The following is a 14,495-nucleotide window of genomic DNA, read 5'->3' as shown; positions in this document are numbered from 1 at the left end:
AATATAAATTTTGTAATAATAAAAAAAATGATAATCTATTCTTGTAAATTAAAATACAGAGTTTCAAAGAGACCAGGATATCTTTAATATAATATGGATAGGTTTTCTTATGTAACATTTTAAAGATATATTGTCCCCCTGGAAAAATATTTTGTTGTTGTATGAATATGCCATTTTAATGTCACATAATAGTTATCCACTTTGAAACAAAATTGAATTGAACAAAAAACTACAGAATAGCCTATTCAAAGTCTGATTTAATTAATCTTCATTTTTTTGGGGGACAATACATCTTTAATAATATTTAAATATCATAAGGTCAATCATGAACTGATCACATGATTAGTAATGCCATTATAATCGATTTTGGTGATCTTTCATCGTCACCTACATATAAAAACTATTGGGATTAGGTAATGTGAAAATACCGTGTTAATGGAGGATATTTTAGGCGTGGAATTCTTATTTCGTTACCGGGGTATTGATTGTTTGGATGTAAGAACAAAATAATTAATTTAATTGTTAGTATTACTTCTCTCTCAGTACGTTTCATGGGGCCTGCGTGTCTCAACCTTCGAGAAGAGTTGATACTGGTTTAGATGATTTGAATGGATGGAATGATATGGAAACAAGTATGTTGAACAATATTGATGATAATGATGACAACGACGACGTAAAGATGATGACGTGTTAATCACTGTTTATGGTGTAATTATGAATAACGATGATGAATGGTTATGATGATGATGATGATGAACAATGGCGACTAAGAGGACGGTGCCGACGAGGAGGAACTAAAATGGAAAGATGATGATGATGATGATGATGATGATGATACGACAGAATGACGAGAAAGTCGAGGCCAACGAATTGGACGTTGACGTCATGACCAATAATCAATTTTATGCATAATTGATTATTATTATTATTAGATGAGTAAAATCAGTGTCATGTGGCTATTATAGTCACAATAAATCTGAATCCATCTTCTAGAATGTCACCAAAGTGCAGCAAAAGATCATTAGTTGAAAGTTTATATCCTTGAAAGGGTCACTATGGAGCGCCAAAGACCAACCTTGACCGTTCATGGTCATTGCTAAGCTAGGTTAATAGCAGGTTTATTCACCGTTCGAGCCATCCACAAGTTCGAGGACTCGTGCATTATTCTTTTTAAAGTCGCCAAGGTTACCTATAGAAAAACAGATAGGGATTTACAGTATACAGTACTACAATACATCAATTAAAATGTGAACATATGATAAATGAAATACATATACCTGTATAATAAGTAAATATATTAAAATTACTTGGCACTAAGGCATTCGTCAAGGTCGTTCTTATATTTTTAAGAATTTATTAATAAGAAACGAGAAACGCAACAATCAATATAATGATAAAATATTATATAATCAAATACATCATATTGCGTTGCCATAGCTTTTTTAGTACGGACAAGTGTGTTGATAGATGGATGGATCCGATATGATTTTAAGAAACACTAAAATATCGAACCAAACTGAACAATTTGAGCATAAACTAATTAATGTTAGTAACAGCAAATCAACAAAAAACAAAACATTTGATAAAAAAAAGATTGAGTAACTAGACTAGTGTAATCTATGTTTAAAGTCCTATCCCATTGTTAATACTAACTAATGTATGTCACAACACAAGAAAAAAACAGAGAAAAACCAAAAACAGCCAATCCTGTGCTTTACTCGATTGCTAGAAATAAAAGTTGAAATAGTAAATGAAAGTTTAGATAGTTATATACCCGTCCGTCTTAAGTATAATAATATGGTGCAAGGTGGAATTGAAAGTAACAGTCAAAACTAAACCAAGTGGAAATGAAGATACAATCAAAACCGCATAGTCGAACTTAACTTAAACTCTGTCTACGTTATTTAAATACTTTGACAAAAAAAAGTGTGATGTGCCCAAATATGGTAGTGCTATGCCCAGATATGGCTGTGATATGACATCATCATGTTCATATATAGGCACATCACATTGTTTGTGTCACATAAAGTTTGATAGTGTAGACTGAGCTTTACACTATAAACCTAGTTAATTGCACCGAAACACTGTCTATACACGTAGACCTACACATCATTATTGTTATACAACAAAGCTTGATATTGTTTATTTATTAATCTCTTCAAGGAAAGCTGAGTTTCTGATAAATAGGTACTATTACAACAATGAACAGTGACGCTTCAGTGTGTCAGTTGTTCAATCGCCACATCCGTAATAACATTCATAAAATGCATTATCCGATTTGACGTTTGGTTTATTGAACTGTAATACAGAAAACATAGAATTCTAGACAGTAGAGTGATATTCACACTCATGGCCGAACATTTTGAATGATCCATTACTTGATTGGTCTATTTGAATACACGTGACATTGAGGAGTATTAGAAGAGTATTAAGAGCAATAAATTAAAAACAATGTGGCAACATCCCACCAACAAAACATCTATGATAGCAAAAACTAAAAGTCAAACATCCGCTTTTTTTTTTTTTTTTGCAAATGCATAATTATTCTCAGTACCAATCAACTCTTACACGGGTTTTTTTTATTCGACCAAGCCACAAATACGGAAAATCATAGTGATCAGGTTAATAACCTATAAACGAATACTTTTAACCTTGAAAAGACAATTAAACAAAAACGAAAATGAGCTCATCAATACTTTTATCTCTTAATAAATAATAATATTCCAGTCGTGTCAATAGTCGTCCGCCGGTCAAGCTGTGCGTGTATGCGCCCTCAACGTTTCAATAAGTTTTCAGTTGATTCCTGTCGGCCAATAAGAGTCAACGTTGTTCAAATAACATTAAACAAGCAATACTGACACTAAAGTATAGAAGTAGGTTAGACGCCACGAACACCACAACATTCAATACGCTGTTAAACGACAAATAAATATGGGTTCTCTTTCGCGCCATTTGTTTGTATTTTATCGTGTATTGACAAACTATTCAGGATCGTATGGCGTTATGTTATATTTATCGTAATGTTATAATAAAGGTAAAGGTAAAGTCGAAACCTAAGCTAATGCTAACGGCCGTGGTGCCCATCTCCATTTCTTTAGCGTTTGGGCCAGACTCCACTAAGTGTGTATGTTTGTGCGGGGTACGCCACTCTGGTCTGATTTACCTTCCCAGTACTTTTTACATACCGGTACCCATTTCTATCACCTGGGTGGGGAGGAACAATGTGGAACCGGTGGTATTATTAGTACAATTAAATACTTTTAGTAGGAAATCCTGAAATACAGTATAACAGTACTGTTAACACGTGTTGTTTGTGTAAAGGAAATGTGATGTTATTAGTAAAATTAGTTGAGAGTAGTAGACTAGGCCTACTTAAAACACGATAAGAACAAATTAAAAGAACTGTCGGGTTGACAAATCGAGAAGAACTTGGGCTGGAATAAGGTTGTTATAAGGTTGCAAGTTGCCACATAATCCCAAAGATCAACTACTCAATTTAAGTCAGGTCTCGAACAGGCATGGTCCACCCTCTAAAATGTGCGCCGTATTCGAGATTTGATGCTATTTTCAAGAGGGGCTTATAGGCATAGCCTAGCCTCGACTCCGAATCCAGCAAATGCTGAGCTCCTGAAACAAGTAAACAAGTAAAGTAAACAAAAATATGAACATGTAGGAAAACGTACTTTAAAATGTGGAATAAATCGCAAATTTAAAAATGATCCGTTTCTGCTGCGTTAAATACCGTAAATATACCGTACTTGTTTTTTAATATCGTATATATACGATATATATTTGGCAGCAGAAATGATGCACATAAAAGTATACCATACATAGGCCTACTGTAATTTCCAGAAAAGTAAAAATATACCAGATAGACAAAGGTCATTGCCATTTTAAAAACGTATAAGTAATATAACAGACATCAATAACTATTTTCAGAATGACAAATCGAAAACCATAGAACATATTTTATAATAACAAAACGTGGTTTAGTAATCATACAATAGTGGTATTGTAATTCCATAATCGTTCGTTTCCATGAAATTCGTTAGCATTGATGATGTTTGTGTCATTGAAATGTGACGTAATCATCGCTTGTACATCGCATCACGACAAAGATCGATTTGAGAAAATACACAGCAATGAGTTGAAAACAATGCAATTTAAAAAACTTACATAATGCAGTTTATCATCAATACATTATGTAGAGTGTCCCATTATGCGTACAATTAATTAAGGCCACGGGGATGAGGGTCGCTATGCAAGGCCTTGTGACTCAGAATTCATTTGTTTTAAAAATCGCATAGGCCTAAAATAGGTACATCGAGGCTACCTTCATCAAAGGACAGGTTGCCTCTCTCAAGGTTATGTAGTATCATTGGGAGATGTCATTATGTATCTGCATTCGCAAGGCTACTTGCAAGGTTGTAACAATTGCCAACTTTTGTAGTACATGTTGTTTACAAATGAAAGTGTGCCCGAATGTTGCCTTGCGCCATTCTGATTGGCTAATTATTAACTTGGCAGACGATTCAAGAATTCTGTTATGAAGATTCCTTGAATATGTATTCATCACTTGACCTTGATTGACGTAAAGCAAGGTAAAACACATAATTTAGTCAAAACATGTTACTTAAATCAATCAAACCCGATTACAGTAATTATGACATTTTTAATCGTGCGTAAATTTGTGTGCAGATGGATTCGTACGTTATTGCAGCGCTCATTAATGTTTTATAATTAAAATGTTCAGTATCCAATGCCTTTCACTCGCCATTTGATTTTGAACGAAGTCAGCTAAACACATTCTAAATAGGCCTAATTTCTTAATGAAAGATCAATGAATCGCTGAAATCAGGAGAACTTGGCTTAAACATTTTGTATAATGCATTTTGAATGAATATTCTCGTGTGCAATAAAACGATTTGAGGCTGAAATGTAATATTTAAAACGTTACAGAAAAAAAAAATTTCATATATAGCACAAATCATACGTTAGTTTTATATCTCGCGCACTAACCCGATATTTATGAAGAAAAATGTCAACATCTGTATAAAACAAAATTGTTTCCCCTCGATTAGTATTGTCCCTATATGACAATGGAATCCAAGCGATGAATGAATGTAGCTTGTATAGAAATTACGGTTCTACGACCGGGAAGAAAGTTTTTGTTAATGGAACCGATGGCGAATAGTGTAGACCTATTTTCTTTTAAAGAAACTAAATATCGAATATCTTAATATAAAAGTATTTATGTATAAATTATAACAAATTAGAATATGACATTTTGTGTTATTTCATAAAAAAAGTATTTTCAAAATCACATGTTACTATGGGCTAAATGATATCGAATCTGTTTGAACAACGTATCCGGTCTCATGAATAGAATGATTGTACAGATATGCATGACGGTTTTTAATGGGTAAACTATTTTTAAAAACATTTCTCATAGAAACCTACTGAATACATAGAAACTGTTGAATGAATGGAATTTCTTTTTGTTACAACCACCATGTGACACCAATTGTAATATTTATAGAGGTACAGTCAAAATGCGTTCTGTTCAACAGGAGACAACATTTAACATGTTTAAATACACCGTATATTTCTGTTACGGTACGAAGTGTTTATTTTAAAAATGCAGGACACCCATACATGTCTTCCTGGTAGTTCTGTTTAGTAGAGGCAAATATAATGGATGGTCCGCCGGGAAGACAACATTTAACATGTTGATGTTTAAATACATCGTGTAGTGTTTTTTTAAAAAAAAATGCATAACATCCATCAATTTGTCTTGCTGGTTAAGGCAATTTCTTTAAAAATGTTATTTGGGATATTATTAAAATATATATTTTTTATAATATTGTGCGTCATGCTTCGTTCAGGCTGTATAAAATATGTACTACATTTTAACGCGATATTCTTTTATCAATGCGTTTAATGGAGTCAATAGGCACACGAACCCTAATTATGTCATGGGCGATTAGCCTCCAAACGACGTATGGGTAAGGAGTCTCACTTATTTCCCCCTTTCTGGATCATATTTCAACCTAAATTGTCAACAGCCCAATAACATTATTATCTAGGCCTAGGTTGTCCCGCACTTCACGTTTTCAACAGATTTAAACCAGTCTGCAACGTAAAAAAACATTCATGTTCTAAAAAAAAAGTAAAATTAACCTACCCGACATAATGGCCGATATTACGTGCACAAGAACACGTACACATCGTTTTTTATTGTGGTTTTTTTTTGCAGTAATGTTTACAGAAAGATACATTAACAGAATTATTACTAGACATATTTGCCGCTTAATAGCCGGATACCGTTATCGTCACCGATGTCTTCAAAGAAAAACGGGTTTGTTGCATATTCACCGGTATCGTTTCAAAGCATCTAATCGCCGTATAACCACAGTCGCCGTAATATAACATATTCATATTAAAACCATGGACGAGTGACTCTTCCCTGATTAAAACCATCACAATCGTTACTACAGTTTGTCCTTAATCCTTATCGCATTCTCCCTCACGACATCAGTTTTTGCAGTGTTACCATACGGGTGACCTGGTTACCTCCCGGGCTATCTATTTAAAATAGTTAAGTAAATCATTTGTTGGGTGGGAAGATACTTCCAACTGTCATATGCCTAGATCATAATGGGATGGGCACAATGAGATATAGGCCTATTTCAAGTTCATTCCAGATAGGGCTCCTTTTTCATTATTGTTATCTAGGGTATCTATGATGTTACTATCCAGACATAATCCACACATTACTCGTGTGCAGAACTATACTTCACTTGATTGATGCTGACATATAAATTGATTTCGATATACACATGTTATCATCTGTCAGTTGCAGTACACTATGGAGAATAGAATATCGAAATGAATTGCTACAAGTGAGATTGATAAACCACCGACAAGCGACCCTTCCATACAGTTATTGGTCTGAATTATGAACGCAATAATGATATGATGAGTCAGTTTTACAGATTGATAGGCGGGAGAATACTCGCACTTTTAAGTAAACTATATTAATTGCGGCAGTCGATCACTCTTTTCCGGTGAAAGGGTGTTTGCGCACGCTTGATGTGTATAAAAGAATTTCACATTTTTCAAGGCTTCAAAAGTCATCCATATCATGATCATCTCTGTTTATTATTTTAAATGTATGATTATAATTACGGTCAGTTTGTCACTGGTCCTGCCATCCATCAAATACAAACATTAAATTGATCTATTAGCCTACTTTTTTACTTTGATAAGAACCAGTAGGCCTACATTGTTGCCGATATGTTCAATTTTGAAATTAATTCCAGCTTCAATTTGTTACTAGGCATTATTTGTATGCACTTTTCAGCACTTTATTATTAAAGCTTGGTTCACACTAGGACGTAAGTAATTTGACCAATCACGACGCGTGGATGATCCAATGATGCGCTTATTTATATCCTTCTTGCGTTACGTCCTTGTGGGAGCCAAGCTTTAGGAATACTAGTTACATTAAATACATACTCCTACATAATGTTTAATCCCAAAATAACACGCAATGACGTTATGACCGATTTATAGTAGGCCTAGTTATTATTATCATCATCATCATTGTAAATATTATATTACATATATCCTTGAATGATTTGTAGGCCTTTCATATCTTTCCTTGATTATTGAAGAAAAATACGACAGAAATCAAATATTGACAGAAACAGTAAAATTACATCAACACAGAACAAGTTAAAAACAGGTCTTGTAATATTTTCTTAGAATTGAGCTACATGTACGCCTGTACTGTTAAGATCAGGTGACTAATCAGGTGACTCGAAAACCAGCACAGATTCTAACGAAATCGAAAACTATTCATCAAATAATTTTTCAATATATTCGAGTTCCAGGAAAGTATTCAGGCTAACCTAAATATTAAAAAAAATGAAAACCTACAGTAGTGATGAATTTACATATCCACGATGTTACCAAATAGGCCTAACTAATGTTTTGAGTAATGTTATGAGTAGTAATTGACAAACTTATTATCACCATCATCATCAAATATCTAATTAACATTTATTAGTAAATTGTTTAAGGGCGATATTTAAACAAAAAGTTGTTGATTTCTCCAAAAGATATAATTTGATTAAATATAAGAGAGACAAACACCAACAGGAAAAAAGTTTATGAAAGAGAACTCAGGACAGGACAACACGGGAACGGCAACCAAACAGAGTAATGGAAACATAAACGTGTAAGAGTTAATATACCGAACATTTTGACCAAGACAACAACAAAAAAAGTCCGAAAAACTTGATTCTTTTCTTTGATTTAATTAAATTCGGTTCGAATCGTCAGTATCAATCAATGCTAATGTTAACTAGGCAAGTTGTTCGATACCTTGGAAATGGATTTGTACACGTCTGTGGATCATGGTGGAGAAAAACATTTTCTCCATGAACTTTCGTAACTTTCGTCTAGACATTAAAATATTTGAATAAAATAATCCCACGGACTTCAATACAAATTTCATTTTCAAAATTGTTCATGATCACAATAATTTTAATTACATCCGGTAAATACGGTATCAAGTGGTACGGAGACATAACCACATAAGTTAATCCATAACCACGTGAACGTTTAGTTCCAATAAAGTCTTTGAAAGGTACAAAATAATCGAGTTCGTCTTCATGCTTCCAGGTACCATTGGGGAACTATCAACAAATTATTCTAGGTACCCGTACTTACTTCCAAGAAGTACAATTACTTCCTCCAGACATAGGACAGACGACTGAGGAAGCTTAGCTTTCGTAGAACGATGCCTTTATTATTAGGCCTACATGGATTGAAATTAACAAAATTATATATTTAGTAATCAGTCTTAATCATAAAGTTATAACCATAAGAGTAAGAGTTTTTGAGAACAGCAATCAACATCAAACGGGTAAAGAGAAAGACTTCGGCATCAGATGAGTTGTTGATCGTCACATAAAGCATAATAGTAAACGAACAATTGGGCATATGTTTTATTTAGGCCTAAACTGATATTAATTCAACACTTACGGTACGTTTGAAAAAGCATCTATGATTATAGTTTTCCTATAAAACGAAAATAAAACTATCCCTTAAATATATTATATCGGTATACTCTATCAAGTTTAATGTTATTTCTTGTTATTTGCAATTTGTAATTTTTATGTTTCCCTTAGGCCTATAGTTTTTTTCTCTCATAATTTTATGGAAGTATTTCTTTAAGATCCTCTCGACTGTTACTTTTTATATTATTTATGTAACTTCATTGATCGGCTTTGTTCTATTTTCATGTATAGGCCTACGTACAGTACAGTACAGTATTTTTTGCAAAATAAATGATATGATGATATTTGTATCTTATTGTTGTTATGCATATTAATTTATAATGTCCCCATAATAAAGAATGTGAGTACGGTACATCATAAGGCAATTGACACTAATAAAGACCAATGAACTATATTATTCAGCGTATTAATCAAGCAATCCAATTTGCAGATGGTTAATTATGATTGCATCGTAGCGGAATCACTTCGCTTGCGTGCACTTTGTACATCGAACTCGAATACCTGCTGGATCGCGTCGGTCAATGCCTTTGATCCTAATACCGTTTTCGATATTAATTCTGCATGTTTTCTACCTAATATAATCCGTTTACTGCGATTTAAAAGGAACGGAAATGAGAAAATACACACTTTAAGTTATTCTAACAACTTGGAAACCTTTATACGACAGAATAGTGACATTTGCGTCAACCACGCAGATAGATTGATACCGTAGCTGCGCTCGTTGCAAACACACATAGAAGCCACATTTATTTAACACCAGCGAAGAGGTAGCCTACATAGACTGAAGTCAGATTAATCACCTCAATTAATGGATATCTCCAAATTGTTAACAAAACTTAAAATAAGCTTATTTAGGCCTATACAACATCACTCGTTAATTTTCATTGCAAAGACGTTTTCATAACAATTATGTAGAAATGTCTTTCCAAAGTAAGGTTCAATTATTGCCTTTAAACCGAATGAACTTTACCCGACCTTACTTGATCGGTTTTGAGCCGGATTTTGGTTAAAACCTCAATGCAAAGTTTTATAATATATTAATTTTATTGCATTGTGTAAACAAAATAAATAACCAGCATCACTATTGGTTCTCGGTGCGTACTCTCTCCGACCAATCAAAAGTGCTAAACCGACTCTGGTAGAAAAACGGATGTGTACATTAGAGTTATGTACGACTATGGCGGGATAACGCAATTTCGACAGATAATACCGTAATTGAAGAATCGGCATTATGTGTAATGTCACCGTGACGTGAGAGTTTTAAGACGATGATTACGACGGAAATGAAATGCGTTAGCCGAACAATGTAAATGTTATTATTGATATTAAACCGAAAAAACAAACATATTTTAACAAACAAATTCAGGTAAGCAAACAGGTAAACATAAATACCAGTACTCGTAAATGTTAATTGCAAAATAATAATCATTACTGAATTATTAATATTCTAACCATATGGTACAATATTTGAAGGGACATATTTTTTCATAAGAAACTATAAACGACGAGCATCATCTTCTAACAGAAGGTGAAAGTTATTACTTTTATGAAACTCTTTATTTTCATTAGCAAAGCCTGAAGGAGGAAATCAAAAACACATCCTTTATGGCAAGCCAAGGCTACGTTGCTTTATAGACACATTACATATATCATTATCGATCCGTATGTGTTTCCTCTATTGAAGTTTAAACGGAAAACATCGGTTGATTGACTCTAAGACTCGTGAAAATATATAAAGAATTATTGTCAATAATGAGATATGAAAAATATTGGTTGAGCTAACATTCTGGCGCAGTGATGTTGAGAAGTTCATGGCTAAACTGACGCCACGGAGATTGAAGGTAGAAGATGGTTAAAGTAGTGGAACGGAGAATAATCGAAATTCCAATGAACAGGCCTAAGTGTGTTATATCAGCAACATCAACAACAACAACAACAACATCAACAACATCAACAACAACATAAACAACAATAACAGCAGCATCAGCAACAGCCATAACAACCGTAGCGGCAACAGCAGCAAAAATAACAGCACGGCAGCAGCAGCAACAATAGCATAAACAGCAACAGCAGCAACAACAACAGCAGCAGCAGGAACAACAACAACAGAAGTAGCAACATTCAATAACAACAACAACAGTACGGTAGCAATAACAACAACAGCAGCAACACTAGCGACAGCAGCAGCAACCAAAAACAGCAGCAACAACAACAGCTACAACTGCAGTAGCAACAACTGTACGGTAGCAATAACAACAACAGCAGCAACACTAGCAACAAAAACAGCACCAGCAGCAACCAAAAACAGCAGCAACAACAACAACTACAACTGCAGTAGCAACAACTGCACCAACAAAAACAACAGCAACGACAGAATGTAGCCTAAGCGAGGTTTTGTATATTTTATTATGGAAATTCGTAAGTAAATAATGATTTCTATATTAATGTTTCTCTTATATCAATCCAGATTGACCTTCTGTGCAACAATAAAAGCTTCATCGAGATCAAAAAGCTGTAACTTTTTATAAACATCCAACTGTCACATTTGTCTTGTTACATTAAAATTACGATCGGTTCATCATTCAACTGAGCATGCCTAAAGGGTACGCGCGCGTCCTATCAACGCTAGAGCATTCATGACTGATAAATTACATTCATGCTATAAAACCAATGGGTTATGGAACAATATAAGAAGCGGGTCACCTATTTTCAAGGTTACTTATGTGTAGAAAAGGTTATTTTTTTATATCGAAAACGGAATAAATTAAACCGTGTTATTTCTTTGTATAGCATCATCATACGCTAACCGCAAGTGGGTTTAATCTGCGCCTATCCCAACTTTCCATATGCCTTGCATAATACATTTTATCATTATGAATAAATACATTATATAGGCCACAGCAAGGCCACACTGCGACCCGGCCTCGTTGTTCAGCTTCGGATTAATGCATAATGTTCCGATGTGCATTTGTATGTATCATTAGTAATAATAGAGAAAAGAAATAGAACATTATATTTTTGTCTCTATAAATGGAATTTGTCAGCCAGATTGTTTATGTGATAACTTTGTCAACACGCCGGCAATGAAAAGAAAAAAACCAATAAGCTCATTTAATATTCATCATTTTCTCAAATTCCATATGTATTTTCCTTTTTGAAATGACCGAAATATAACAATAGTTTGATTTTACAGAGGTGAGGATCATAAACCTGGACATATGCGTCAAAGTTAATGAAATATCTAAAATCATTATAATAATTAAGATACGGTAATAAGTGAAAGCAGCTAATAAAATAATTAAGGATACTTATCACCCCTAACAAATACTTTATAATCAAATACAATGGTAGAATACCAGGTGCAATAACTAAGACAAACGGAACAAGATATGCCTTTGTTGCAAATGCCATCCATATTATTACAGTATTATTAATTCACGTCACCATTGATAAAATACTGTAGTGTAATTAAGATTATGTAAATGAAACTTTTTAAATACCTTTTATTAATGTTTAATTTTTAAGCGTTTTATGCATTTTTATCGTATTTAACCAAATTGTAAAACTTACCGTAAGTGTTGTACCATAATGTGTGTGTATTCTATATGAATTTTTGTTTATATTTATATTTATCTGGTTTTTTGCACTGCTACTACTTTGCCAATCTTTAAGAAGAATTTCTATTATAATGTACAAATAAAGCATTTCAGTCAGATAATATTTTGCAAAACATTTTATATTTACCATCATTTAAAAACAACAACTATTACAATTGCATCAAATAGTACAACATTTGTTAAAATTCTTTCTTAGACATAGGAATAAATGAGAATGGTGGAAATTGAAGCAGAGGAGAGGGTTGGAGAGAGGGGTAGGGACTCAACTCCAACAGAAGGGTTGTCAGCAGATACAGACCAATGATGCAATGCTGTCAAGGAAAAGCTGAGGGTCTCAGAATACTATTCTATTATTTCATGTTTACTATTAATGAAAAACTTTCAAAACTTAACCGATATATAAAATTGGTATTTGTAGTTTTACTTTTGAATAGTATAACACTACTTTTGGAGCAGTCATTCGCAAGTCGTCATTTTCACTTTCTCCAAATAACTTTTACCAAAGTTAATTCAGTTTATTAACAACATGCTACTGTACAGAATAAGCTTGTATGCCCATTGTATCTACACTTAAAAGTATTTTCTGTCAGTAATTGTTGTTTATGTAACATTGAATGAATAAAGGTGGTAGTTAACCACAAAAGAAAAAAAAACAACATGCTACTATGGTGTATTTTGTTCTTACATGATTTCTTTTCAAAATGACATGGATGACGAAAATCAAGAATATTTTGGAGTAACTTCTCATCTGCTACTGCTACTGTACCTTGTATATTTCCAATGATAATTGTAATAATCTGATTTCTGAAATTGGTAGAGTCCGATCGTATTCACATTTCTTTGTTGCCATTAAAGGTAGGCTGCGCCTAAATGCCAATTTACACAGACGCGCGTAAGCGTAAAACCGCGTAGCTTGTAATAATAAAATGTAACAAAATAAAAATAAGAAAACATGCAGGAAGTTTATTTAAGTTAACCAATCTTGAAAATATAACTGGATCACAAAAAAATATACTTGGCATGGGTGATACGGTAGCTTAATATTTACAAAACAATAAAACAATATTGGTAAAAGCATAATGCAATGAACATTAAGTTACTTTACGCCGACCTTCACCTATACAATGTGCGTGTCCTACATTAGTATAATATTAACTTACCATAAGCTCCGATGACAACATTGACAAAGTTACCGGTAGTGCATCATTAAGTAACATCGAATTATCTTTGTAAACAAAAGATGTAGGACTGTTACTTGGTGCAATATGTTGCTAACGAATCTGTGTGAATCAGCAAAAGATGGTTATACCTTTAATTTCCACAATCTTTCAAAGAGAATATGTACCGCAATATACCGTACAGAAGGAATTGGTTAGGTGTGAAGTTACGCCAGGAATGCACTCAAATGTGCTAATCATGCAAATGATTTAAGAAAAGCATACAAGCGTATTATGCAAATGATGTAAGGAAATGTTCATACAGGTGATCGATTAACTAGAAACTTATTTAAGGAATAAAATAACACTGGTTTGGCAATACAAAAACTACTGTAAGCGTATTTGTAGATTCACATCATATTTTGATTTATTATGGCATGCTCAATACTAATTATTGAATTATATAAACTGTTTTAACGTTTTTAGCCTTGTCTTTTATAGTGTTCCTATTTTCATTACACGCTGGCATGATGCCGATTATATATGAAACACGTGGTTTGGTGTAAAGTTGGACATTAACGGCAAGTGACGTGTCGTGTGACGTCGCGTGACCGTTGTTACATAATAATGCACGA

General features: G+C 33.5%; 1 protein-coding gene across 1 annotated transcript in view; it reads right to left on the bottom strand.

Annotated features, from left to right (window-relative positions):
• The window catches only part of LOC144847860 (putative ATP-dependent RNA helicase DDX10), a 60,626-nt gene extending 46,546 nt beyond the window's left edge, over positions 1-14,080 (bottom strand). The window contains exon 1 of the mRNA XM_078704402.1: positions 13,864-14,080. Within this exon, the coding sequence (XP_078560528.1) occupies positions 13,864-13,920 (57 nt within the window). The 5' untranslated portion in view covers positions 13,921-14,080. The remainder of the gene's footprint in view (positions 1-13,863) is intronic.
• Between the last annotated feature and the right edge of the window lie 415 nt (positions 14,081-14,495).

Source organism: Antedon bifida, chromosome 7, assembly GCF_963402885.1.
Source record: "Antedon bifida chromosome 7, ecAntBifi1.1, whole genome shotgun sequence".
In the NCBI taxonomy this organism is placed as follows: domain Eukaryota; kingdom Metazoa; phylum Echinodermata; class Crinoidea; order Comatulida; family Antedonidae; genus Antedon; species Antedon bifida.
Note: the sequence above shows the minus strand (reverse complement) of the source record. Positions and strands in the feature narration are given on the sequence as shown.